A 26,960-nucleotide genomic window follows, 5' to 3' on the forward strand; every position below is an offset into this window, starting at 1 on the left:
CGACGACCAAAAAATGAAGCTGGACATTCAGCAACGACCCGTGACCTCACAGCAGGGGCCAGGTCATTGCTGGATGTCACACACAGTGATAGCGACGGGCCGTCGCTGCAACGTCACAGAAAATGGTGACGTAGCAGCAATGTCGCTGTCATCGTCGCTGTGTGTGACACCACCCTAAGAGTGCATCTTAATTGAATTAGCACATCTTACTCTATTTATTAAGACTGGCATACAAAATACTTCTTTTAATGAATTTGTACCATAGACTAAAAAATATAAAAATTTAAGAGGTCACAGCGGTTGATACCTTTTAATCCCTTTTCGACCTTTGATGTACATTTATAGCAAAGGTCATGTCCCTACCTTTGATGTGGGCTTGCACACTGAGCCCACATCTTTCGCTGCACATGACAGCTGATTTAATCAGTCATTATGTGCCTTCAACACGACTTTTATATCCCGCTGTCAATCTCTGACAGTGGGACTTAATATGCACCAGCAAGGAGTGCGTAATTCCCCGCTCCCTTGACATGATTGCTGGGTGCCAATGGGTTGTCATGACAGCCAGAGGTCAGTGCTGATACAGTGCTCTGTATAACACAAATGATTGGATGATCACAGCTTCAAGTCCTCTAAGGGGATTACTAAATACTTCTTCCCACATTTTCCAATCATGCACCAGTGATGGAAGTAAGAATGGCACATTGTCCTCATAGCGGGGATCCAGCAGGGTGGACACCTAGTAAGCAGCACTGGTAACAATCTGCGGAACTTGGTGGCTGTTGTGCAGCCACTGCAGCATGTAATCGCTCATCCAGGCTGCCTAGAGGGAACAACAATCTGTCCTCAGATGAAGGTGAATCAACTATGTCCTCTGTATCCCCCCAGCAATGCTCCAATGACACCCATGAACTGCTTTTGGTGCCATCCTGCTGTGAGCACAGTTTCTCCTCCTCCTTCTGATCCTCATCCTACAAAACTATCCCCTGGCTGGACAGTTGTGTACGTGGCCTCTGTTGGTACAGGAACCCACCCACTGAGCCATTTGTGGACGACTGGCGTGATAGTCTTGTGAATGGTCTGTCTCTCTTAAGGCCCCGTTACATGCAATGACATCGCTAACGAGATGTCATTGGGGTGATGGAATTAGTGACTCATATCCATCGTCGTTAGCGTCGTCGTTGCGTGTGACACCTAGCAGCGACCACCAATGATCCAAAAGCGGCACAAATCATTGATTGTTGACACGCCGTTCATTTTCAAAATATCATTGCTCATTTTGGACGCATGTTGTTCATCGTTCCTAAGGCAGCACACATCGCTACGTTTGACGAACAACATCGTTCCTGCGTCCTCTGGCAACGAGGTGGGAGTAACATTCATGCGGCTGCTCTCTGCTTCTCCGCTTCTATTGGTGGCCCGCTGTGTGACGTCGCTGTGACGCCGCACGAACCTCCCCCTTAATAAAGAGATTGTTCGCCGGCCACAGGGACGTCATTAGGAAGGTATGTGCGTGTAATGCATACCAACGATATTGTTCGCCACAGGCAGCGATTTGCCCGTGATTTGCCCGTTTGCCTTTACTCATCCTCTTGGTGGTGAAAAAAGTTTGAAGTTTGTAAAAAAAAAAGAATAATTGGAACCATTTTGGAGCAGATGAGATGTTCTATTATCTCTTATTGAACTTTTTTTGTGTTTTTGCATTGGCAAAACAGCCAAGCAAAGATTTTGAAAGATACAAGAACACAGATTACTTAACAGGGATCTAGAGTGGCAGCACAGGTAAGCGTCAACATAACACAAGAGGGGTTTTTTTGCCTCCATTTTTCTGGTTTCTGAATCATGTTGCCCATAGTTCAGGGTAAAATAAGTTGACAGGTTCCCTTTAAAACTGAAAAAGAGTATAATTCAGATGTACCAAGTCAGTAAATGTTTAATAATAGAAACTTGCAATTTATTAATACTTTCTATTCTCATGAGCAAAAAGTGCTTGATAACTCTTTAGAAATCATATAGATCTGTTAGCTGGTTATTGCTTCTTAGCATAGGCTTACATTTCCATCTTTCTTTACAACCGTGTCACTTTTATTAAGATTAATTATTCCTATCATGTTCCCCTTTGATTATATTTTGGTTTGTATTATAAATAGTGCCGCGTACAATGTTAAATTTGCATTTATACTCCTTCAAATGCCTTTTAAAAGTTAGGTTTTTGGGTTAATTTATTTTATAAGTTATGCAAAAAAATGAAAATGAATGGCTACATGAAAAATAGTCCATCAAGGAATGCAGCAAATTACAGAGGACTTCCTTCAGATAAAGTAAGAAATTACAGACAGTTCTTTTGACTTGCTTTGTGTCATGTAAAATTCTATAAAAGTGGAATGAATGAAAGTCAGGTTAAATTCAAAAGTTCAAAATCATAAGAAAGAAGAGACCAAGCCAGCCGCACTGTATAATTTTAGGTCAAGTTGTGAAAAAAGGTATTATTAAAATACCAAAAAAGAACCGTGAATGCTTCAATTTTCATGTGTAAGTATTCTACTTTTTATAGAATTCCCATACAAAAAAAGGGAAGTCTTTTTTCACATACAATTATGAATACTAGATCTGTAATTACACATGCTACAATGTCTATCTGCATTCACCTTATTAAATGTGGTTATTAGCCACCAATCACTTCTCCACAACTTCATTCATTTAATTTAATCTTCTGCAGTAAGAAACTTCTGCAAGCTTACTTTCACTTCCATCCTCTACGCACGCTTATTTATCCATCTTTACATGACAAAGTTTATATTGCATATTATGAAGTATTTTTATTCTTTCTCTGTAATTAGTGATCACCCAGAATAGGACGTGCTAATGTGGCGCCCCTGACCTGGTCAGGCGCCACTGAGTACCGCTCCCACACTGGGTGAGTGCAAACAGATAATCCCAAAGGCTGAGTAGGGTGTGTACACACAGACACATTGTAACCAGGTCTCACACACACATTAGAGGGGACCCCTGGGCAGACCCAGGAGGGAACGTGGCCTCCACATCTCAGCTAGTGGTGCGGTAGAGAAGCTGGAAGCGAGTTGTTGCAGTGGCAGTCAAGGGAACAGGAGCTGGAGGTAGCCGAGTCTGAAGTGCAGACGCAGGAGAGCGAACACACTAGTCAGACCCTGCACGTGTAGTGGCTGCTGGCAGGGGAGCACATTGCCACACAGTCAGCCTGAAAGACTCCTGCAGAAGAGAAAGGACAGGCAGTTGAGTACGGGGACTCCTGGTAATGAAGCACGCACGGGGAACAGGTCCCTGGAGCCAGACATCCATTTAGTGGTCTGCTAAATCCTGCAGGTGGTGGGACTAGAGGTTCCACAACAACCAACACAGAGTCCGAGCATCAGCAGCAACGAGGGGGCCCATAAGGAGGATCGAGCTTACAGCTATCCACCTTGGTCCACGCTGCCAGCAAGCGGGCCAGAAAGGGGAGAAAAGGCAGATGCGACTTCCCTGGATGAATCCCACGGTACTTTAAGTCAGGGGTTGTCCGAAACAAGAAGTGCTAGGAAGGTGAGTCAGCAGTCACCCCTATAGCAGCCTGAAGGATACCTGGTTCTCTCTGGTCTATCTCAGTATCGCCCGGGTTATCTCACAAAACCAGCTGAACGTGAGTAAACAAGTTGAAAGACATTTCTGGACTGAGACTGAGTTCTTCTGCGACCTGTTGTTCCACACACATACATCCGAGCCCCTGGGGCCAGCCTCACTCTTGGGAGGCCATACCACCAGACTGCAGACACCACCAGCCCCAGACGCTCGTTAAACTGTAGTGGCGGTCACCTATCACCCTGACCGCAAAACTGAAAGTGGCGTCACGACTCAGACAATACAACCTGACATACCTGTTGCCAGAAGGGTCCCTACAGAGAAGTCCTCTCAGTGTCCCGCAGGCGACCGCTGCAGCGCTGTGGTGGGTGACTCACTTACATATGATAGAACTATATTCTGAACCTTTTTATCTTCAGTGTGGTAGAACGCAGTCACTGGTGCCTTTACATAACTTTGTCTTTCTTCAGAAACATCTGATACAAGCACATATTTTCTAAAATATATGCTTAATAATCCTTAAAGTACCACTTCAACGGGTTTTTTATATTACACCAATAGAGTGCTGCTTTAAATTTAAGTCCTCTCACCTCGGTATTAAACTTACCTTCCAACAGCTTCATCTTCTATCACCGCCGCGCCGGTCAGTCTTCGGAGATTTGTGACCTGTCGGCACCTCTTGTTTTTGATGGAGCAAGCCAGAAGTCACAACTCAATGCATCTCTAATCATGTATTATAAAATACATGTACTTACTTGTGGTACAAAATACTAGAACTTTTCTCTAAATGAGGTTTGTCAGATAAATTATGCTGGGAGATGTCATTAACATATAGGGACCCATTCCTATATCTTATCGCATTACTCTGTAAAGGAACAGTTTTGGGTGACAGTAGAGTTTCATATAAATAAAGCGTGCACATTTGAGAGTGCTGGCTCTCACAGGAACCCTGCATTTCTGCTGATCAGAGCTGTGTAGCTATGATCAACAGAAATGAACAAGCAATCAGACTGCTGGTCCATAAAGTCGCCTGGGGAACTAGTAAAATAAATTTAAAAAAAGTTTTCAAAAATATGAAAAAAAAATAAAAAAATAAAAGTTCAAATCACCCCCCCATTCCCCCATTGAAAATAAAACAGTTGAAAAATATACATATATTTGTTATCACTGCATTCAGCAATGCCAGATCTATCAAAATATAAACTAAATTAATATAAACGAGGTGGCAAGAAAAAAATTCCAAATGCCAAAATTACAGTTTTAGGTCGCTGCAAAATTTTTTTAGAATGCAATAGCAGGCGATCAAAACATAGCATCTGCACAAAAATGGTATAATTAAAAATGCTAGCTCAAGATTCAAAAAATAAACCATAAAGAAGCCCCAGATCCCAAAAAATGAGACTGCTACGGGTCTCAGAAAATGGTGCAAAAGCATTATTTCTTTTGGACAGACTTCAGAATTTTTTTAACCCCCTAGATAAAAGTAAAACTCTGTATGTTTGGTATCTATGAACTCATACTGACCTGAGGCATCACACTGACATGTTAGTTGTACCATATAGTAAACACAGTGAATAAAATATACCTAAACAAATTGTAGAATGAGTTTTTCTGGTGTAGTATGTTCCTTGGGCTGCAATAATAGTATCATCCTTGTGCTGTGGGTTTCAAGGGTACTCCGGGAAGATAAAAAATTATTCTAATGGCCATGACTTCATAAACTAAAGATGAGATGTGCAATCCTGTTCCTCACGCTCACAGTAACTGTAATTCAGTGTAATGCTGGAGCTGCTTCTTGGTGTTTCCCTTTTCTCCTGGGCTGTTAAATTATACACCAGGGGGTGTTGCCTACTCGATGCTGATAATAACAGCCAGACCGCTGGTAATGTCTACTTCCCTTCAGACTGAATTCATAATGTGGGGCCTGCTCCTGGTGTTTAGTTACAGCCAACCCTCTCATAATATTTGCTTTCCTGTAGTCCCAAAACAGAGAGAATGGCCATGCCCCCAACATGCCCCCTGTTCTAGGAGTGAATAGAAGCAGATATTATCAAGGAGCTGGCAGCTACTAGCAGCAAGGAGTAGGTCATGCCTCCTGTGCTAGGACTGAAAGGAAACTAGACACCAGGAGCATGACACACCTCCCACATGCCCCGTGTCCTTGAGCAGAAGCAGACATTAAGCAAGATGCTTGCAGCTACTAGATATCAAGAGCAGGAAATGCCCCCTTATGCATGACATAACATCCAAAAAGGGAGAAAGATCACCAAGGAGCAGTGTTACACTGAATTACAGGTACTGTGGGGGTGGAAAATAACCCTACGGATCTCACATTTAAAATTTCTGAGGTTATGGCTACTGGAATATTTTTTTTTATCACCCCATGGTACCCTTTAAGGGACTATGGGGCAAAAGAAATACAGGTTTATTTGACACTATGGAAAGTCATCTATATACAACTTTAAGTATTATGGCAGTGGAGGGTGTGGACTGAGCAGAATACTGACTCAAGCTGGTGGTACCACTTTCAGAGGGCAAATTATCCTACTGTGACTCAGATGAATGATGTGATATATATCCCATTATGGCCTTTGCTTTCATCCTACTTATACACTTACCAATGGTAAATAAGGCCACTATGACCTACCGTAAGTTTGGTACTCCTAATGCTGGGACAGTTACTGCCAGCAGTATTGGTAGCGCTGTCACTAGCAGCATCCACATATTTTTTATGTTATAGGGCTTTTTCTCTTCCACTTACATTTCCATCTTAGTTCTTTGCTTTGGTTTAGCATACCTTTTAGACACAAGTATAACAATTAAGTCATTCACAACAAATTTTTGACTTAGCCAACCATGTACAAATGTATAATTAACCAAAAATACTGTATTAGGCAGAATTCATTTAATAGCAGAAAAGGTTAAACCAACAACAGACTGCCAGTAATATCAGTATAGAATGCATGTGTTTCCAATTTGAGAATTTCAACACGTATAAAAACAGACCTGCGCAGTTAAGTGACTCGATTCACTGCAATAATTTGCCAATTATTGGTTAAAGCAAATTAATTTTCTATGTCCAAAATGAACCACTTAGGAGCAAATTCCAGGAGGTTGTCATAGGGTGTAAACATGCTGCCTAAATGGACCAATTAATCTGATCTCACATAGACTTGATTATTAATTTTTATCTGAACCACAGATCAAAAACAGACATAAGAATGGCCCCATAGACTATCACAGGTACTATGAGTGCTATCCGTGAAGATCACATACACAGAAATAGGACTTGTGAATGAATCTTAAATTAACTTTCTTTGGCTTCTATTTTATAGATAGTTTTTGTTTCACATTCTCCCTCTTAAATCCCCTTCACATGTTAGTGATTCTGGTATGTGTGTTGCAGTTTTTACACATACAAGAATCTTGGGCATACGCAGACCCATTAAAATCAATGGGTCTGCACACACATTAGTGATTTCTCACTGACATGTTTCCTAGTGGTGTATACGCGTGTCTGAGTATTCCGTATGGAGACAAGTCCGTTTTCATCCGGCATCACTGATGCCCCAAGGACCACACAGTGATGTGATCCATGAAACACATACCAGAAAAATATGTACATATTTAACATAAAACGTTTTTTAATCTCACCTGGCTCCAGCGATGCTGTCTTCAGCCGCTGCTGTAGCTGCTTCCAGGCTGGCTAATTATGCTCATACATATGCACTGCACAGCCGATCCAGAAGTAGCTGCAGAGGTGAGAGAGAGACAGCAGCCGTACACAGCATTGTGGGAGATATTAGCACCATGGACAGCAGCGCCGGAGACAGGTGAGCATAAGTGCCTGATCGTGTATTATCACGGATAGCGAGATCTCATGTGTGCCAAATCATGACACATGGAGGAACATGCATACCGTGATCACGTCAGTGAAAAACGTCTGTGTTTTTCACTAACATGTGAAGGGGGCCTTAACAAAAATTCTGCTACACTAAAAATATATGCCACTATATAGGTAGATGCACGGAAAGTAAGTTGCTGCAACAGTCAACAGTATTGTTGGGGTGCATATGATTGGAAAATAGTGCTACTAAACAGGTTATGCAAAACCGTAACTTGGCATTGGTCTAAAGCCACGTGCACACATTGAATATTTGCAGAGTTTTTAACCCCATATTTGTGAGTCAAAATCAGAAATAGGTAAAAAATGCAGAAGTGGCGATGTGTTTCTATTATACATTTCCGCTGTATTTTTTAACTCCTGGTTTTTGCTCTAAATACTGAGATAAAATTTCACCAAATGCTCAATGTGTGCACAAGGCCTAATTGTACTGTCATGAACTTGAACTAGTGGGTTAATGAAGCAGACTACTGAATGTGTTTCTATTATACTTTACTTCTGATTGATTCACTCATCGTTTTGGTTTACAAACACTAAGGTAAAATACTCACCAAATAACCAGCATGGGCACAGACTACATTCCTACAATGAGCTTTTTCATGAGTTTTTGATGTTGCAGAGTTTCTGCATCATTTCTGCACCTATTATGTAAATTAGATAACTTGCTTTTTTTACTGTGTTTTTGTTTGCATTTTTTTACATGTTTCTGATGCTGTGGTTTTTGTTTCTTTTTGGTGTGTTATGTTTTAAATAAAGCTGCTTTGTTTTTGATACTTCATGGTTTTTGGCTTTGAAAAAACTTAATTGATATACCTATGTCCAGATTACATGCTTTTTTAGGTTCATGTGTTTTACTTGCTTTTTTGATGCTGCGGTTTTTGTCTTTTGTTGGGATCTTTCTTTTTGAATAAATCTGATTTGTTTTTAATACTTCCTAGTATTTTTTTTTACAAAACTTTATTGATATACTTACGTGTGAATTGCATACGTTTCTTATGCGTATCACTAAAAACACATTTGTCTTTACCTATGAATTTTCTATGGGGAATATCTGAGCATACCCACAAGACAAATTGACCTGCCGCAGATTTGAAACAAACACCATAGGTTAGTTTTCGCTGAGTAAAAGAGAAGCACAGCGGACATGAGATTTCTATAAACATCAACCACTTTGCTGAGACTGTAAGTCGCTGTTTTTTTGTCTCAGTATATATATATGCAGCATAAAAAACTCACCAAAAGCTCATCAAGGGCACACAGCCTTAACTCCTTTATGACGAATAAAGGACATGTCATGTCATGAGCAGATGTCAGTTCCCGCAACATGACGTGCTATGTCTACCATGGATTTAAAATGTCACTGTGTAAAAATACACAGTATCAGAGCAAAGGAAACTGGAGAAAGACGGGTTAAATGCCGCGCTAGAAAACCACGAGCATGGATATGATGAACTGTTCTTTTATTTAGATCATTCCAACGCGTTTCGGAGACTCATCTGCCTCCTTCCTCAGGGAAAAGAATCTTTTCCCTGAGGGAGGAGGCAGATGAGTCTCCGAAATGCATTGGAATGATCTAAATAAAAGAACAGTTCATCATATCCATGCTCGTGGTTTTCTAGCGCGGCATTTAACCCGTCTTTCTCCAGTTTCCCTTGCTCTGATATTTCGTTTGTGACGGGGCCGCTGCTGAACCACCTAAGCGCTCATTCACGTCTGCATAGGGGTTGTGACTGGCACAACCCAGCCAGGTGAGTGCATTACTCTTTTACTTTTTGCTCTGTAAATCGGGTAAGACCCTATTGTGCCTTCTTCTCTCCTCTACTACAGCACCTTGAAAATACACTATGACAACTCTGACAGCTGACAGGAATTTCAGCAGTCCTCACTATCAATCTAATTGAACGATTAGTTTTTGATCATTCCGAAGGTGCTGAAATATCAGCACTTCCTACATGATTACTGCAGGAGTTCAGCTTAACCAACAACTGAGTTCCTGCAGTATCAGCCATGGCTAGATTAACCTATCAAGAGCAATAGTGACATTTAGAAAGTTGTATCAGGGAGGGTTTCCCTCTCTCACCTCCATCGAAACCCCCGTGATGGAATCACAGGAAGGAGGTAACTGTCATGACACCCGGAGGTCAAACAATGACCTCATGATGTGCCTGCTATGGTGGCCTGTTAAACCCAGCCAAAAACAATTCCCCTCTCAGGTTCATCATCTGTTAACAGAAATATAGGGGGTTTCCACATTACTGGTATCACAAAGGATTTGGGAAAGCACTATGGCTCCCCCCCCCCCCAAAAAAAAGTACTCCTGCTATATCCACACTTGCAAATCCAAATTCCCCCTCACTTCTGAGTTCCACAGTTTGTCTAAGCCACAGTTAGTGTTCAGATATCTGGCATCTCTGTATGAAGGAGAGCCTGTTTACAGGGTGTTGGTTTCCAGAAGGTCAAGCTGGGCAAAATATATGGGCACTACAATGGCATATATTCATTTTCACCCAGCAACATCCATTGCCGCTTATTTCTGGAAAACACCTATAGAGTCAAAATTGACACCACACCCATAGAAGAAATCCAAGAGTGGTGTCATTTCCATATTGGGGTATCTTGAGGGAGGTTTCTGCTCTTCTAGCAATTAGGAGCTCTGTATATGGAATCCATATTCTAGGAAACTCTGCACTTCAAAAACAGTTAAAAAACGCTCCTTCTCACTTGAGTCTCGCCTTGCGGCCAAACGGTGCTGTAAAGGCACATATTGGGTATTATCACATGTACAAGAAATTGTGTAACAACTATCTTCTATAATGCAAACAATGTGCTGATGTTCATCTGAGGTTGTATTTACCTAATTTTAAAACATTCTAGGCGCCAGATACTTTTTTGTATTTTGGCCTGACATTAAAACTATAGAATTCAAATAGGGTTTGGTAAAGTTTCATTATAACTATATAGTAATTTGGCTTTTTTAATTAGAGAGAGCAGAGAAAGTGACAATCTGACAACACTACCTGTCAATATTTCTGAATATCCTTATCTATTTGGCTATTAAGGGAGTTATTTTGAGGTGAGCAAATTTATTTCTGCTTTCTTTAAGGTACTGTCTGATGTGAAAATTTCCTCTCACAATGTAGACCTATTTTTAGCATTGAAACAATCTCTGACAAATTCCCAGTGCTAGTCTTTATCAGTAAAATATATAGTAGCCTAAAGGGTTGGCTGTGACACTGGCTGCATAGATGGTTTGGGAAGCTATCTACATTGACATACATAACCTCTGTCTCCCTGAAGTACTGTACTGCTAAATCTTTTCTCAGCATATGTGTTCATAAAAACTGCATATACATACCTATCCATAACTAAGGGGATTTATTAGTAAGCTGTAAAAATGCTGCAATACAAATTTAACTTTTTTATAGATAAGCGCTGTAGAAGAGAGGTGCAAGCAATAGCATTACTAAGGCCTCTTCGTTACGGGGGCTGTTGGATAATAAGGGAATGGAAGGCTATCCAACTGTCAGGGTCCACCGTGCAGAGCTCTGCTGCAGAGTATGGCAGAGGATAGGGGAAACCTGTACCACCAAAGCGGTACTGACAGTGTTGCGTCACAGTGTCACCAAGACCAATAGCGGCGTATACTGTTTAAGTCACAGCGACTACCTTATTAGAATAACATAGGAGTGGAAATGCAAAGGAGTGAGGAATACAACATAAAAGTGCATAGAAGCCTCACAGTCTGTGAGCGTGAAAGCACCTGTCACAGTTAACAGTCACAGAGACTAGGTGTAGTGTGTGCAATATGGCACCTACCTATGTCCACTCCACTTGTGCAGAAGGCAGCGTAGTGGAGCGTTACCCTAGAAGGCAACGACCACCTAACCTACCTATGTCCGCTCCACTAAGGTGCGAAGACACAGACAACAGTACGGCTGAAAGGTACAAGAGCGCTACCCTACTGATAGCGCTCACCTCAGAGTAGAACCACAAGGCCCAGTCAGACCATGTGCAGAAAGCACCTGCCTATGTCCACTCCACTAAGGTGCGAGGATACGGACCACAGCATAAGCTGCAAGGTACAAGAGAGTTACCCTACCGATAACGCTCACCTAGATAGAATATGTGCCGCAAAGGACATGCACAGAGCGTCTACTCCTATGCAGGAACCAAGAGGACTGAGCGCCGAGCAGCGTGCATCAGGGTCTTATATAGACTCTGTGCCTCATCCAAGATGGAAGACACCAGAGCCAATCCGCTGCCAGAATGACAGCAATGATGTCACGCTGGCCTATCACCGAGTAAGGCATCACAAGCACATGACCAGCGACCAATCGGCTTAGAAGGTGTCAGAGACATGTGACCTCTTGTCACAAGCACATGACCAGTGGCCAATCAGCTTAGAAGGTGTCAGAGACATGTGACCTCGTGTCAGTGATGATGTCTCTCGCACATGTGCAATGGCTCCAAGATAGGACTTAGTCTCCAGCGCTCGCACATGTGCAGTAGCAAGAAATCCGAACATAGTCTCCAGTGCATCAGCAAAGGGAAAGGAGACACGCAGATACCAAGAACGGGAACCGTAACACTCTTCTTATAATTTATGGGGGCCTGTAATGCCAGTTATACCTATCCACAGATAATAACTTACATTAATAGTCCAAACCCTTTAATGAAATATATTTAATGTAAAACTAAAACACAATGTGTCATGAATCATGTGTTGCTCAGCCTTTGCTGGTATGCTATCCTAGGGTTACAGGTCATGGGAGGGGTTCATTCCATTCTGCTTCGTTCTGGAGGACAGGCCGCTATATCATGTGTCTGCTCCTCCAGAACATCGCCAGTAATACTTCCTGCTTTGCAGGGTGCATGCTTGGCTCCCGTGAGTTAACCTTGATCTGTCCTGCCTCACTGCTACCGTGTCCTGACCCATGTCTTCCTCTCTGTTTGTCCGTCCTGTTCCATGACTCTCCGGTCCTGCCTATTATTTATCCTAGTCCTGTATGTCTTACCCCAGTCCTGACCCATGAGTCCTCACCCTCATACATTACTTTTACTTACCGGCCTCAGACCCGTAACTTCATTTTTGACCTCGGCTCCATCTCTCTCTGCTGCTGTTTACATGACCTCCCGGCTTTTGATCCCTGGCTATCACCTGATCGCGTCCTACTTCCTCCTGTACTATTGACGATACCTCCTGTTGTAGACCCGGCTTGCTGGCTACTCTATCGTCCTCTAGTGGTTAGTCTTCTAATTGTGCACTGAAGTTATTCCTCTATCTAGCTTCAGTATTTCCTTAGTACAACGTAACTCAATGCATTAGAATAAAATGTTGCATTTTCATTTAGTTTCTTTTAAGTTGCATTTTGTTAATTACTGTATTTGAATAGTCAAATACATTTTGAGCCCAAAAAAACTATTAGTCCCAAAATGAGCAGTGTCTGATATTTCCTTTACATAGCATTATGCAGTATTTCTATAGATAATTTGGTTTTATATGAAAATTCTGGTCTAAAATCATTCTCTCTTGCTTGGCTTCATGTCATTGTTTAGCTTGTCAGCTAGGAGGTCAGCGAGCCACAGGGTGCATTAAAAGGTCAAGAATTAAGAGGGATTGTCATATAGAATTAAACTGGCCTGTCATAAAAAAGTGGATATTCTAAATTGAGAACCATGAACTGCAACAAGAAAGAGCCTACGTAATATTCTTCAATGACAAATCTTTTATAACCATTGCTAGATCTGCTTTACGTGAACTGTCAGAACTAAAAAATGGTAATCTGAAATGCCTTTATTGCTTCTTTTAAGATGCTTGGGTCAAAAAATATTTATTGAATATTATTTTTCCTATATCCCAGTAATTGCCAGGTTTAAATATAACTTTACACCAAATAATATAAAGATTCTGTTATGAATTAATTACATTTTTCAGAAGGTTTGTAGTAAACCAAGACTTGCAAACATATAACTACATAGTACATAATTCTGCTGTTATTCATCGGGCAGCATTCAGACAGTGCAGCACGTGTCGAACAAAAAGCTTAAATTGCTGCTAAGCCAAAAAACATGTATTACATTGATCTCAACTTAGGCAATGCATATTATACCCTAGACAATCTATAGCAATATAGTCTGTTACCTGTAGTAAGAGTATAATGCACAGATAGTGATGGGATGATTGGACTGCAGGCCAGCAACCACAGTAAGCCAGACACACTTGTACACTTCTCATGCAACTGTACAGCCTTAAGGACTGGGGTACTTTTCATCTGCCCTCCGGTCCTGTAGAAGGGGACTTTGGCAGAGCCCTTCCCTGGTGTCAATAACAGGGTTGATGGTGGCTAGGTACAAAGGCTACAGTCAGATCAAATGCACCACCAGTACCAGCAAGACAAGTAATAGCCACTAGAGAGGTATAAGGAGAGGCTAAGGACAAAGCCAAAACCAAAAGAGCGGAGAATCAACCAGCAGAAACACAACTACTAACATTACTACCCTGGCACAACTGAAAATAATCAGCATAGACCAGAGGAAATGTCAGGTTAAAATATCCCTCTTATGGATCAGCTGACACTGCTAAGGTAACTCACAGTCCCACCTTCAACCCAGAGTGGCAAAGGAGGGAGTGAGGAAGAATGAATGGAAGGAACCTCCCACCACCTAGCTGAATCAGGAGACATTGCGTCCCATATTCCCTGGCAACAGCTGACACTAGAGGACCTGGTGTTCCGGGACCCCTGCACCACATAATCACTGAGAGCGATGGCGACTCACCTCCCAGCAATACCACAACCTGAAGGAAGTCTCTTAGAGCACAAAACACAGCCAGAGTGAGCACCTGCACTAGCTCCGCCCCCAGAGAAGACAGATGGAGTATGCCCAGGAGTGCGAGGGACTCTCTTGGGTGCAGAGATATGGGAAAGATTAACCCCACTGACCCCCAGAGACCTGCCATGACGTCTATAAACATGCAAACTGCCAGACCTGACAAATAGTACAGTAATGTCTGTTGCATTTTAAAGTATATAAAAAATAAATACAGAAGACCCCATATTATAATTGAGTAACATTTCATTTTTTCACATTTAGTAAAGTTTCAGAAATAATTCTGATTTTTACTATTTTTTGCTTAATTTGATTTATGTTTTCTGCTACAATTCCATCATGAATTTTCCACAAATCTGTGATCTATCTGCAGAAAAATATAAATAAATAAATAAATAAATATAAATGGTCATATGAAATATACATTTTGCTGCAACTAAACATGGATTTAATCTATACTCTATATGAAGTCCCCAATGAAAATCTGCAATGTTGAGGATTTAAAAATCTACACAGTACAAATTTCAAGTGAAGATTTTAGCTATCCAAAGCTACAGGTAAAACTTGCCATATTTCCAAGGTAGACTTAAGAAATAGGCACATATTCACTATTTGAAGTAGAAATTTCTGCTTTCAAAGATAGAAATGTTAATAATGTACTTTTATCAATCAGCAAGAGATGCAAAGGGAATAAATAAAAAATAATTACACTTGCATACGGTTTTTGAAGAACGAGATAGTGAGGTTGCTCCAAACATCTGAGGGGCACTTTGCACGCTGCGACATCGCAGGCTGATGCTGCGATGCTGAGCGCAATAGTGCCCGCCCCCGTCGCAACTGCGATATACTTGTGATAGCTGCCGTAGCGAACATTATCGCTACGGCAGCTTCACATGGACTCACCTGTCCTGCGACCGTCGCTCTGGCCGGCGACCCGCCTCCTTATTAAGGGGGCGGGTCGTGCGGCGTCACTGCGACGTCACACGGCAGGCGGCCAATAGGAGCGGAGGGGCGGAGATGAGCGGGATGTAAACATCCCGCCCACCTCCTTCCTTCCGCATATCCTACGGAAGCCGCAGTGACGCCGGTAGGAGATGTTCCTCGCTCCTTCGGCTTCACACACAGCGATGTGTGCTGCCGCAGGAGCGAGGAACAACATCGGACTATCACGTCAGCGTAATCATGGATTACGCCGACGCTGCACCGATGATACGATTATGACGCTTTTGCGCTCGTTAATCGTATCATCGAGCCTTTACACACTACGATGTCGCATGCGATGCCGGAAGTGCGACATTTTCAATTTGACCCCACCGACATCGCACCTGCGATATCGTAGTGTGCAAAGCCCGCCTTAGAGAACTATACACAGATCTTTTGTGGATCTAGGCTTGTGCAAATCCATCTGTCTCTTAATGCAATCTCAGACTCTGTGATGATGTATAGATATGAGGGAACCCGTGAAAATGAAAAAAAAAAATTTGACCACAAAAATGTTGCTTTACACGCTACGATTTCATTACAGCGATCTCGTGGGGGTCACGAATTTTGTGACGCACATCCGGCCGCTGTAGCGATGTCATAGCATGTGACTCCTAGGAGCGATTTTGGATCGTTGCAAAAACGTCCAAAATCGCTCCTCATTGATATGGGGGTCCGCTGCTAGTTATCGCTGCTGTCGCTGGGGCGAAGTTGATCCTCGTCCCTGCGGCAGCACACATCGCTACGTGTGACACCGCAGAAACGAGGATCATCTCCTTACCTTCCTCCGGCCACAATGCAGAAGGAAGGAGGTGGGCGGGATGTTACGTCCCGCTCATCTCCGCCCCTACGCTTTCATTGGGCGGTCGCTTAGTGATGTCGCTGTGACGCCGAATGGACCGTCCCCTTAGAAAGGAGGCGGTTCGCCGGTCACAGCGACGTCACAGGGTAGGTGAGTACGTGTGACGGGGGTGCACGATTTTGTGCGCGACGGGCAGCGATATGCCCGTCGCGCAAAAACGATGGGGGCGGGTCTCATGCTAGCGATATCGGGCCGCAGCATGTAAAGCCACCCTTAATACCAAATCTTCCATTTTCAGAAGGGTACCACTAGATAATAGACTAAACATTGTTGTGCAAATTCTCCTGAGTACGCCAATACTCCATATGCAATCAAAAACTACTTTTGAGGCACAGTACCGAGTAAAAAAATGGAAGGAGGGCCATATTTGAGTTCAGAATTAGTTTTAATGGTTTATGGGTACCATGTCACAATGGCAGAGTCCTTGAGATACCAGAACAGCAGAAACCTCCCACAAGTGACCGCATTTAAAAAACTGCACCCCTTAATGATTTCATCTAGAGGTGCAGTGAGCATATTAACACTACAGGTGTCACAAAATGCTATACTATAGTGGTGAAGAGAAAATAATTAAATTTTTGCTACTAAAATGTTGTTTTAACCCAAGATTTCCAATTTTACAATAATAATAGTGATCTTTTTTAGTTGTGAATATTATCTGAATCTTAATTTTCAGAGATTTACACGTAATCCCTGGTGTAAGCACTCAGTGTAGGATGCAGGATAAATGTGAGCCACGCCATCCTGCGATTGTTGGCAGGTAGAATCAACAAATCAACAGCATTTGAAGAATTGGCTATATTTATTTATTTTTTATTTATTTATTTCTTTTGTATGCCATACACCATGTAGCATAAGTAATTAGGCGGCTTTATTCCTCAGATGAGTACATTTACAGCTATACCACATTAATATTTTTTTAAGGTTTAACTACCAGCACATTGAAAATGCTTTTTTACAAAATAAAAGTTTTTTGCATCACCAAAATTTGAAGGCTATAGATTTTTTATTTTTCTGCCAACAGTCATGTGAGGACTTGATTTTTGCGGGATGAGTTGGAGTTTTTATTGGTACTATTTTGGGCCACATAATATATTTTGATCATTTTCTATTCTGCTTATTGTGAGGCAGGTTCAGGAAGAAACAACAATTCAAGAATTGTTTTTTTTTTCTATACTCCATTCACTGTGTTGTAAACTTGATAAGGCCTATGTCACACGTTCGTGCCTCCGGTACGTGTTTGACAGTTTTCTCACGTACCGGAGAACGTACACACGTGGATGTAGGTATTCCTAATGGTTTGGACACACGTAAGTATTTTGGAACGGAACGTGTGTCCGTTCCGTACTTACTTTTGTCCGTGTGTTTCTCACGCTGACATGTCCGTTTTTCTCCGTCGTCACGGGTGTCACACGGCCCACACCCGTACCACACAGATGTAGTGTGGATGCGGTCCCGTGTGACACGCGCCAGAGAAAACTCACGTGTCAGAGAAAAAAATAACAAATCTTTACTCACCTTCTTCAGCCCTCCTGTCTCTGCCGCTGCTGTCACTTGCTGCCAACCGCCGCTCATTATGCTCATTTAATATTCACTTCACTGCGGCCGGCAACAGCAGCAGCGGGGAGTCGGCAGGGCTGGAGACCGAAGATCAGCACCACGGACAGCAGGAAGGACCACGAGAATATGCAAATTACCAGTTTTCCGTGTGTTATCGCGGATAGCTCACGGAGAACACACGTGGCCCGCACGTACCAGAGACACGTACTTACCTAACGCAACACCAAGGAAAATACGTGTCTCGCGGCACGTGCGTGATTTTAACACATGTGTGGCAGAGGTCTAAGACAGCATTATTCTTTGGGTCAGTAGACCTACAGCGATACCATGTTTGTATAGTTTTTATGTTTTGATATTTTTACACCATAAAACTATTTTATAGAAAAAAAATAGTATTTACATTGCTGTATTCTGAGAGCTATAGCTTTTTTTATTTTTTTTGCTGACAGGTGATGATTTTGTTCGTAGTCAGGGAATGACGACCTCAGTAAAACATGACAACGATTGGTCCCTCGTGAAAACTTTGCAAGGGTACTGATCGGAGGGGAGAAGGAACACGATTGATATTGATTGCAGCATTTAGAGGATTAAACAGCCAGGGATGGCACAGAGACCATCCTCGGCTGTAAGGGACAAGGCTTTGCTGTCGAGTATACCGAGTCCCTGGTGGTAATCACAGTGGCGTAGAACCCCGTGCTCCTTCGATTCCTAGGACATACTTGATTGGGAAGCACCCAAAAACTAGACCACACCAGTACATCCTTTGTCGTGAAGGGGTTTAAGTGATATTTACACTGACCTAGGTAATCAAAAAATGACTTGTAATGGGGTCCACTGGGACTCTGTGAAGGACCCTGCTGCATGATGCGCAAATCCTTTTGTCAAAAGTCACAGAATCATTGACAGATTCCGAAAATAGAAATTCTTAACACTATTGTAAGTAGTCATATTTCAATATGTTATGCTAGTTAAATTATCCAAGTGTCCCGACATAATAATAGTAATATAGTAGATCATAGCATAAGCAGATTAATTAAATAAGTTAATCTTTATGTACATGATTTCTGGGTCTTGTTTTTGTCTCTAATAATATATACAGGCTCTCTGAGAAATGTAAGAATAAGAAATATGTAGCGTTGCAGCAATGGACTTGTCATTATTCTGTTTATCTTCTTGTTATAAGAACGATTGATCCAGGGTCTGGAATCAGTGACTAACCCCTCCTGAAATTTAATTGGAAAAAAAGTAAACTAAGCATGCATGATGCAGCTCATCGGCAGGATGAGAAAATGGAACAATTCCAAGACAAGACCCTACAGAGAGTAGATACATTTATGCAATACTAATAAGTTGCACACAAAATATGTATCTGTAGCTTTGATCACGATTTATATAGATTGGATTACAAGGCAGATATTTAAAGTATTTGGTTGATCTGACCAGAAAAGTGTTTTAGAGAATGAATGCATTAATAAGAAAAAGACAAAATGCAGCCTAAATTATCAAATATGTTACAGTAGTTATAAAACTGTAAAACACATTAAGAGACTTAATCAAATTATTTATTTCATAGAACTTAATTTGTACATTTAGACTTAGGCGGGCTTTGCACACTACGAAATCGCAGGTGCGATGTCGGTGGGGTCAAATTGAAAATGACGTACTTTCAGCATCGCATGCGACATCGTATGTGTAAAGGCTCGATGATACGATTAATGAGCGCAAAAGCGTCGTAATCGTATCATCGGTGCAGCGTTGGCGTAATCCATGATTACGCTGATGCGACGGTCCGATGTTGTTCCTCGTTCCTGCAGCAGTACACATCGCTGTGTGTGAAGCCGCAGGAGCGAGGAACATCTCCTACCGGCATCACTGCGGCTTCCGTAGGATATGCAGAAGGAAGGAGGTGGGCGGGATGTTTACATCCCGCTCATCTCCGCCCCTCCGCTCCTATTGGCCGCCTGCCGTGTGACGTCGCAGTGACGCCATACGACCCGTCCCCTTAATAAGGAGGTTGGTCGCCGGCCAGAGCGACGGTCGCAGGACAGGTGAGTCCATGTGAAGCTGCCGTAGCGATAATGTTCACTACGGCAGCTATCACAAGGATATCGCAGTTGCAACGGGGGAGGGGACTATTGCACTCGGCATCGCAGCATCGGCTTGCGATGTCGTAGTGTGCAATGTGCCCCTAAGGCCGGCTTTGCACACTACGATATCGCAGGTGCGATGTCGGTGGGGTCAAATCGAAAGTGACGCACATCCGGCGTCACTTGCGATGTCGTAGTGTGTAAAACCTTTTTGATACAATGAATGAGCGCAAAAGCGTCGTTATCGTATCATTGGTGTAGTCTCCGACATTTCCATAATGCCGGTGCAGCGACAGGTACGATGTTGTTCCTCGTTCCTGCGGCAGTACACATCGCTGTGTGTAAAGCCGCAGGAGCGAGGAACATCACCTTACCTGCATCTCGGCTGCTATGAGAAGGAAGGAGGTAGGCGGGATGTTTACATCTTGCTCATCTCCGCCCCTCCTTTGCTATTGGCCGCCTGCCGTGTGACATCGCTGTGACGTCGCACAGCCCGCCCCCTTAGGAAGGAGGTGGTTTGCCGGCCAGAGCGACGTCGCAGGACAGGTGAGTGCATCTGAAGCTGCCATAGCGATAATGTTCGCTATGGCAGCTATCACAAGATATTGCACGTACGACGGGGGTGGGGACTATCGCACTCAACATCGCAGCATCGGCATACGATGTCATAATGTGCAAAGCCGGCCTTAGTGTTATGCTCGCCTGGACGAGCCTGGATTTGAGCAAACCCACTGGGCCACAGCACACAGTAAACCAGGAGAGGCTTCACTGTGGAACCATACCTGGTATTCTCCAGAGCCCCTAATGATGAGAATGTTACACTGCAGTGTGAGACCAGGTGCCATTCGGGAAGACTCATGCTGCAACGGCTGGCCCCAGGTGTATGGAAGCAATAGTCTCTGGGATAGACAACAGCAGCAGGTGTCGAAGTTCCAACTGAGATGAATGGATAGGGCACCAGCAGCTGGTGATGATACTTCGTTGCAGCGAGTATCATGAGTGGCAGCTGGTGTGGAGGCTTGCAGCAGTGGCAGGGTTGGGATACCAGCAGCAGTACACTGAAATATAAACATATGTCAGCAGTGGAGCAAGCACAATACAAACAGCAGTAGCACAGTGCTAGATGACCTGAGAACTAGTAAATTTTCCAGGCTCTTTTTGAAGGAAGAAAGTACTTTAAATAGATGCAGGCTTTCAGCTGACATGAGAAACACTTTTGGATTAAGGGAATGCTGGCCCTTTAAGAAAGAGGGCGTGGCCATGTGCAAGTCCTTAAGGCAGAACCGGGAAGCCAGCTGTGGGTACACAGCCTCCATGAGACAGCAGCATGGGATGGTAGCAGCCACCACAGGAAAGCCAGATGGGTGAGGGGTCTGATGTCCCCACTGGGGGAGGGAGGCAGAACAATGTAGGGACACCGGTGTGGCCATTACACTTAGGATGTCCTTATACCAAATAGATTCTGATTTCACAAACAGCTACGCTCCTCGAGCGCTCAACAACATGCTTGGGTGAATGTACTTTCATTCTATATGTTAAAAAGGGAGTAAGCTACTGCCAGACATTATTAGCATGTTGGTAAACAATTACCATGCTTTCTCTCCCAATATAATCTGCTGTAAGTGGATAGTCTAAGTAACCCTTGACCCATTTGCCAGCCAACCCTTTCAAAATCAGCAAACTTTGATTAATTATTGTGTAAGGCCGGATGTGTACATGGTCAACCAATCTTATGTTCCCTGATCAGTGGTCAGCTGGGTTAATCGATGGTGTTAATTGTTTATCCCCTTCATAATAGTAATTTAATTTACTAGAATTGGATTCAGTTTAAAACTATGGGACAAATATGTCCCTTGGTCTTCAAGGGGTAAAAGCAGAGACTTGACCAATATACTGTTTCCAGATGACAATGCAGTTTATTCGGTACCACACCAGTTATGAGGGAGGTGAGGGTAAATGTGTGGAAGCAAAAATTAATACGTATCAATGTTATGTCTCGTACCCAAGTTATATGCAGCATTAAACATACACTGTGTGCAGAATTATTAGGCAAATGAGTATTTTGATCACATAATATTTTTTATACAAGTTGTCCTACTCCAAGCTGTATAGGCTTGAGAGCCAACTACACTGGGTTCAGACTTATTAGCCAAGTTGTATTTTAGTGGATTTTTTTTATTATTGATCAACAACTATGTTCTCAATCAACCCAAAAGACTCATAAATATCAAAGCTTAATATTTTTGGAAGTTGGAGTGGTTTTTATTAGTTGCCTAATAATTCTGCACAGTAATAGTTACCTGCACGAACAGATATCCTCCTAAGATAGCCAAATCTAAAAAAAAACCACTCCAACTTCCAAAAATATTAAGCATTGATATTTATGAGTCTTTTGGGTCAATTGAGAACATAGTTGTTGATCAATAATAAAAAAAATCCTCTAAAATACAACTTGTCTAATAAGTCTGCACCCAGTGTAGTGCTGAGGATGTATGATCAACTTTAAGTCAAATTTCCTGAGGTTCAAGGGGCCTCATGAATTCATACTTTTCTCAATTAGACTTACAAGGTTCACAAAAAATGTTGCTACATTTCCCATATTGCTGAAGCATCAGTGGGCAGGCTAAAGAATTGTGCTGATGGACAGGCATACCCCTTTATGCCCTACATCATATGGCTGTAGCACAGCCAATCAGTGGGGCTATCACAGCCAGTATAAAAGATGAAGGTTGGCAAAGGAGTGCCATTTTATGCCTGTACAATATGAGCTAGTAAGGCTTATTCCACATAGGGATAGAAAGAAAGGCCTAATATGATTGAAGAGTACTACTGTAGTGCTGAACCACATTGAAAATGGGATTTGTAGTCTGAGTCTGTGAATAAAAATCTCTCTTTTTCTCTCTTTCCCCCGTGCAACAAGTGGCTTTTCAGTATTGCGATTCATGGCAAGATTATGAGACGCAAAAATTAATTTAAGGGAAAAATTCAATGAACTCAACAAACTAAAATTTTTAAAGATCTGATGAGCTCTAATTGAGGAGATAAGTACAAGAATTAATATTTTATTATGAACTAGGACCATTTTGAAATAAGAAGACAGAGCATGTGAAAAACCTAACTATTCAATGACCATGGAAAATATTAGTAGAAAAATGGATTTTACCAAAGTTCTACATTGTTGGTTGTTCTTTCTGTCATTTCCCCCTGGATAGCTTATCTGAGCTGTATTTTTTTAAACTCATGTGATTTACTCTTTTGTTCACAGGCTCAGGCCTCAATGATGGACAGTGGCATGAAGTCCGATTCACAGCTGAGGAAAACTCAGCCATGTTAACTATTGATGGAGATGAAGCTTCCTCTGTTAAAACAAACAGTCCTCTTCAGTTCCGAACTGGAAGTCATTACTTTTTTGGAGGTAAGAGTTAAACAAGCTGCTTTTGCCTATTTGGTGATGTTTTTAAATGTATAAAATAGTATAGTTTGTAGTAATGTATATAGTATGTAGTATGTTGTAATACAGTATGTAGATAATGGAATGGAGCAAAGTATTGTGTATGTGTAAAGTATATAATGTATTTTACTTACAGTGCCTACAAGTAGTATTCAACCTCCTGCAGATTTAGCAGGTTTGATAAGATGCAAATAAGTTAGAGCCTGCAAACTTCAAACAAGAGCAGGATTTATTAACAGATGTATAAATCTTACAAACCAACAAGTTATGTTGCTCAGTTAAATTTTAATAAAGTTTCAACATAAAAGTGTGGGTCAATTATTATTCAACCCCTAGGTTTATTATTTTGTGGAATAACCCTTGTTTGCAATTACAGCTAATAATCGTCTTTTATAAGACCTGATCAGGCCGGTACAGGTCTCTGGAGTTATCTTGGCCCACTCCTCCATGCAGATCTTCTCCAAGTTATCTAGGTTCTTTGGGTGTCTCATGCGTACTTTAATCTTGAGCTCCTTCCACAAGTTTTCAATTGGGTTAAGGTCAGGAGACTGACTAGGCCACTGCAACACCTTGATTTTTTCCCTCTTGAACCAGGCCTTGGTTTTCTTGGCTGTGTGCTTTGGGTCGTTGTCTTGTTGGAAGATGAAATGACGACCCATCTTAAGATCCTTGATGGAGGAGCGGAGGTTCTTGGCCAAAATCTCCAGGTAGGCCGTGCTATCCATCTTCCCATGGATGCGGACCAGATGGCCGGGCCCCTTGGCTGAGAAACAGCCCCACAGCATGATGCTGCCACCACCATGTGTCAGGTTTCCAGGTTTTCCAGTTCTCTTTTGATTGCCCTTGCCCTCGGTTAACATGGAGGTTACCGTTCTGTTGCCCTACTTCCTGTCCAGCTACTTAAAAGGCCGCCTCTAAGTCCAGTCCAGTGCCTGAGTATACTGCCTGCTGTGTGCTCCTGCTGTGTTGCTGCTTATTCCTGATTGCCTCTGGATTCCCCTAAAAGACTACCTACCGATTGACTCTGGACTGTACCCGGCTCTTCAAGGCTGTGCCCGGATTCCGTTTACCATCTTCGGTCAGCACTCCGCCTGGTTCTCTTTTGGTTCGTAATCATTCTGGACAAACATTTCCCGTACGGACACTCATTGACTTTACCGCTTGCTCCTTATCCCGGCTGCTGCGCATTTAGGCCTTCCGGGGTAGATTGCCGGACAGTCCCTGTATAGGGGTTCGCTCTGGTGGTCTCCCTGGGGGAGTCCGGTGCGTGGCCCCGGGAATTCCCTCCGCGTCGATTCCGGAAAGTATTGCATGTGTTATTGTGTTACTGTGTTGTTCTGTATCTACCGTGGTTACATATCATAAACATCTTGTACCACAAACTCGTCTCTGGCTGTCATTGCCCTACGCTATCGAAATCCTCAGAACATAGAATAAGTATTACATTATACTCAGGCCATTAGAGGATTTCGCTGGGGCAATGACTGAGACACGAGTAGATCAGCTGTTCTCCATGATTAACTCCCTGCAGCAGGAGATGGAGGTGGTGCAGACTAAGCTTAGAGATGTGGAGGCGCAGCTGGGCCATGATCACCAGGTACTGGGTCCGGCTATACAGGATTTGCGAGTCAGAGTGGAGGCTCAGGAAGCCGTCCCCACTACGTCCGTATCAGCTGCCGGTATGCCTAGGTTACCCCCATTCCGTTTCAATGGTGATCGTAGTCAGTTCCGTGGATTTGTTAACCAATGTATACTGTTTTTCGATGTACATGCTGATTATTACCGTTCTGACCGGTCAAAGGTGTTATGTATCATCATGTTATTAACCTCACGAGCACTGGCTTGGGCTAATCCTATGATAGAGAACCGGGACATCCGTTTAAATCACCTAGATGACTTTCTGAACGCAATGGCACAAATGTTTGATGATCCGAATCGCCGTGCTACCGCTGAATCGGCTCTCCTTTCCTTACGTCAGGGAAAGCGTTCTGTCGTTGAATACGCCACTGAGTTCCAGAGGTTAGTGGTAGACACCGACTGGGGAAACAATGCATTATTGTCCGTTTTCAGAAAAGGTTTGTCCGGTACCATCAAGGACGAGTTAGCCCGTTCTGAATCCCCAGGGGATTTTGACCTGTTTCTCCAGCACTGTGTGCGCATAGATACCCGTTTGACGGAACGTAGACAGGAAAAATGGGCAGCTATAAACCGTGTAAATAATAATACGTTTCCTTCCAGAGAACCCGCTCTCAGGACGCCACGGGAGGCCGAGGACGTTCCTATGCAAGTGGACTCTCTGCAAAGACGAGAGACCAACGAACGTCGTGAACACCGGCTCCGTGAGCGTTTGTGTTTCTACTGCGGTCAATCGGACCATTTCTTAATCGACTGCCCGAAACGTCCGAATCGCCCAAATAAGGTATTGGCAGCCATGGCAGAGTGTGACAACACGGACGCAGAGTCTGATATCTCTGAGGCAAGTGGACACTTGGATGCGGTATTTCCCTTGACTGTAATGTCTACCTCACCGAAGGACTCAGAAGGGAAATATACCCATTGTTCACTCCCCATTCAGATCCGTTGGGAGGGACAGCTAATTCCTACCTCTGCAATGATAGACTCCGGGGCAGGGGGAAATTTCATGGACTTTTCTTTTGCTAGAGAACACGGTATCCAAACTCAGCAAAGATCCTCACCGGTTACCATGGAGACGGTAGACGGATCTCCGTTAACCTCTGGACCAGTGGATCGGGAAACAGTACCGCTAGAATGCGTGATGAAACCAGGTCAGCAGGAGACCCTTATTTTCATGATGATCTCTTCTCCACATTTTCCGATTATTTTAGGTATTCCGTGGCTACGGTCTACAAATCCGGTCATCGATTGGGAAACTAAGGAAATATCCTTCCCACCGCAGAGTGGTTCGGCCATTTGTCCAACTGTTCCGGTTCCGGTAACACCACATGCAGAAGGCACGGTACAGGTACCTGTTTTACCCCCGGTTTATCGTGACTTCGCTGACATATGCGACAAAAGAAAGGCCGATCGGCTTCCTCCGCATAGACCGTATGATTGCCCCATAGACTTACTCCCAGGGGCAGAGATCCCGTTTGGTCATGTTTACCCGTTGGCGGCACCTGAGCTAGAAGCCCTAAAGGAGTATATTGATGAAAGCCTGGCCAAGGGATTTATTCGCCCGTCTACCTCACCCGCAGGGGCACCCATCTTTTTCGTGAAAAAGAAAGAGGAGACTCTGAGACCCTGTATTGACTACCGGGAACTGAATAAAATAACCATCCGGAACCGGTATCCGTTACCGTTGATTCCGGAGCTATTGGAGAGGGTCCAACAGGCAAAAATATTCACCAAATTGGACCTCCGTGGGGCATATAATCTGCTTCGTATACGTCCCGGAGACGAGTGGAAGACCGCGTTCCGATGTCGGTACGGACATTTTGAGTATTTAGTGATGCCTTTTGGACTTTGTAACGCTCCTGCGGCATTTCAACATCTAGTTAATGATATTTTTAGGGATATCATGGACCAATTCATGGTGATCTATCTGGATGATATTCTAATCTTTTCTGATTCTCTCCAGGAACACCAGGAGCACGTCAAGACCGTACTTACCCGGCTGAGGGAAAACCACCTGTACATTAAACTGGAGAAATGCGAGTTCCACTGCTCACAAAT

General features: G+C 43.1%; 1 protein-coding gene across 1 annotated transcript in view; it reads left to right on the forward strand.

Annotated features, from left to right (window-relative positions):
- CNTNAP2 (contactin associated protein 2) overlaps nucleotides 1-26,960 on the forward strand; it is a 2,823,191-nt gene that overhangs the window by 1,424,071 nt on the left and 1,372,160 nt on the right. Inside the window, exon 9 of the mRNA XM_075315157.1 lies at nucleotides 23,082-23,231. Coding sequence (XP_075171272.1) covers nucleotides 23,082-23,231 — 150 coding nt within the window. The remainder of the gene's footprint in view (nucleotides 1-23,081; nucleotides 23,232-26,960) is intronic.

This window comes from Anomaloglossus baeobatrachus, chromosome 6, assembly GCF_048569485.1.
Source record: "Anomaloglossus baeobatrachus isolate aAnoBae1 chromosome 6, aAnoBae1.hap1, whole genome shotgun sequence".
In the NCBI taxonomy this organism is placed as follows: domain Eukaryota; kingdom Metazoa; phylum Chordata; class Amphibia; order Anura; family Aromobatidae; genus Anomaloglossus; species Anomaloglossus baeobatrachus.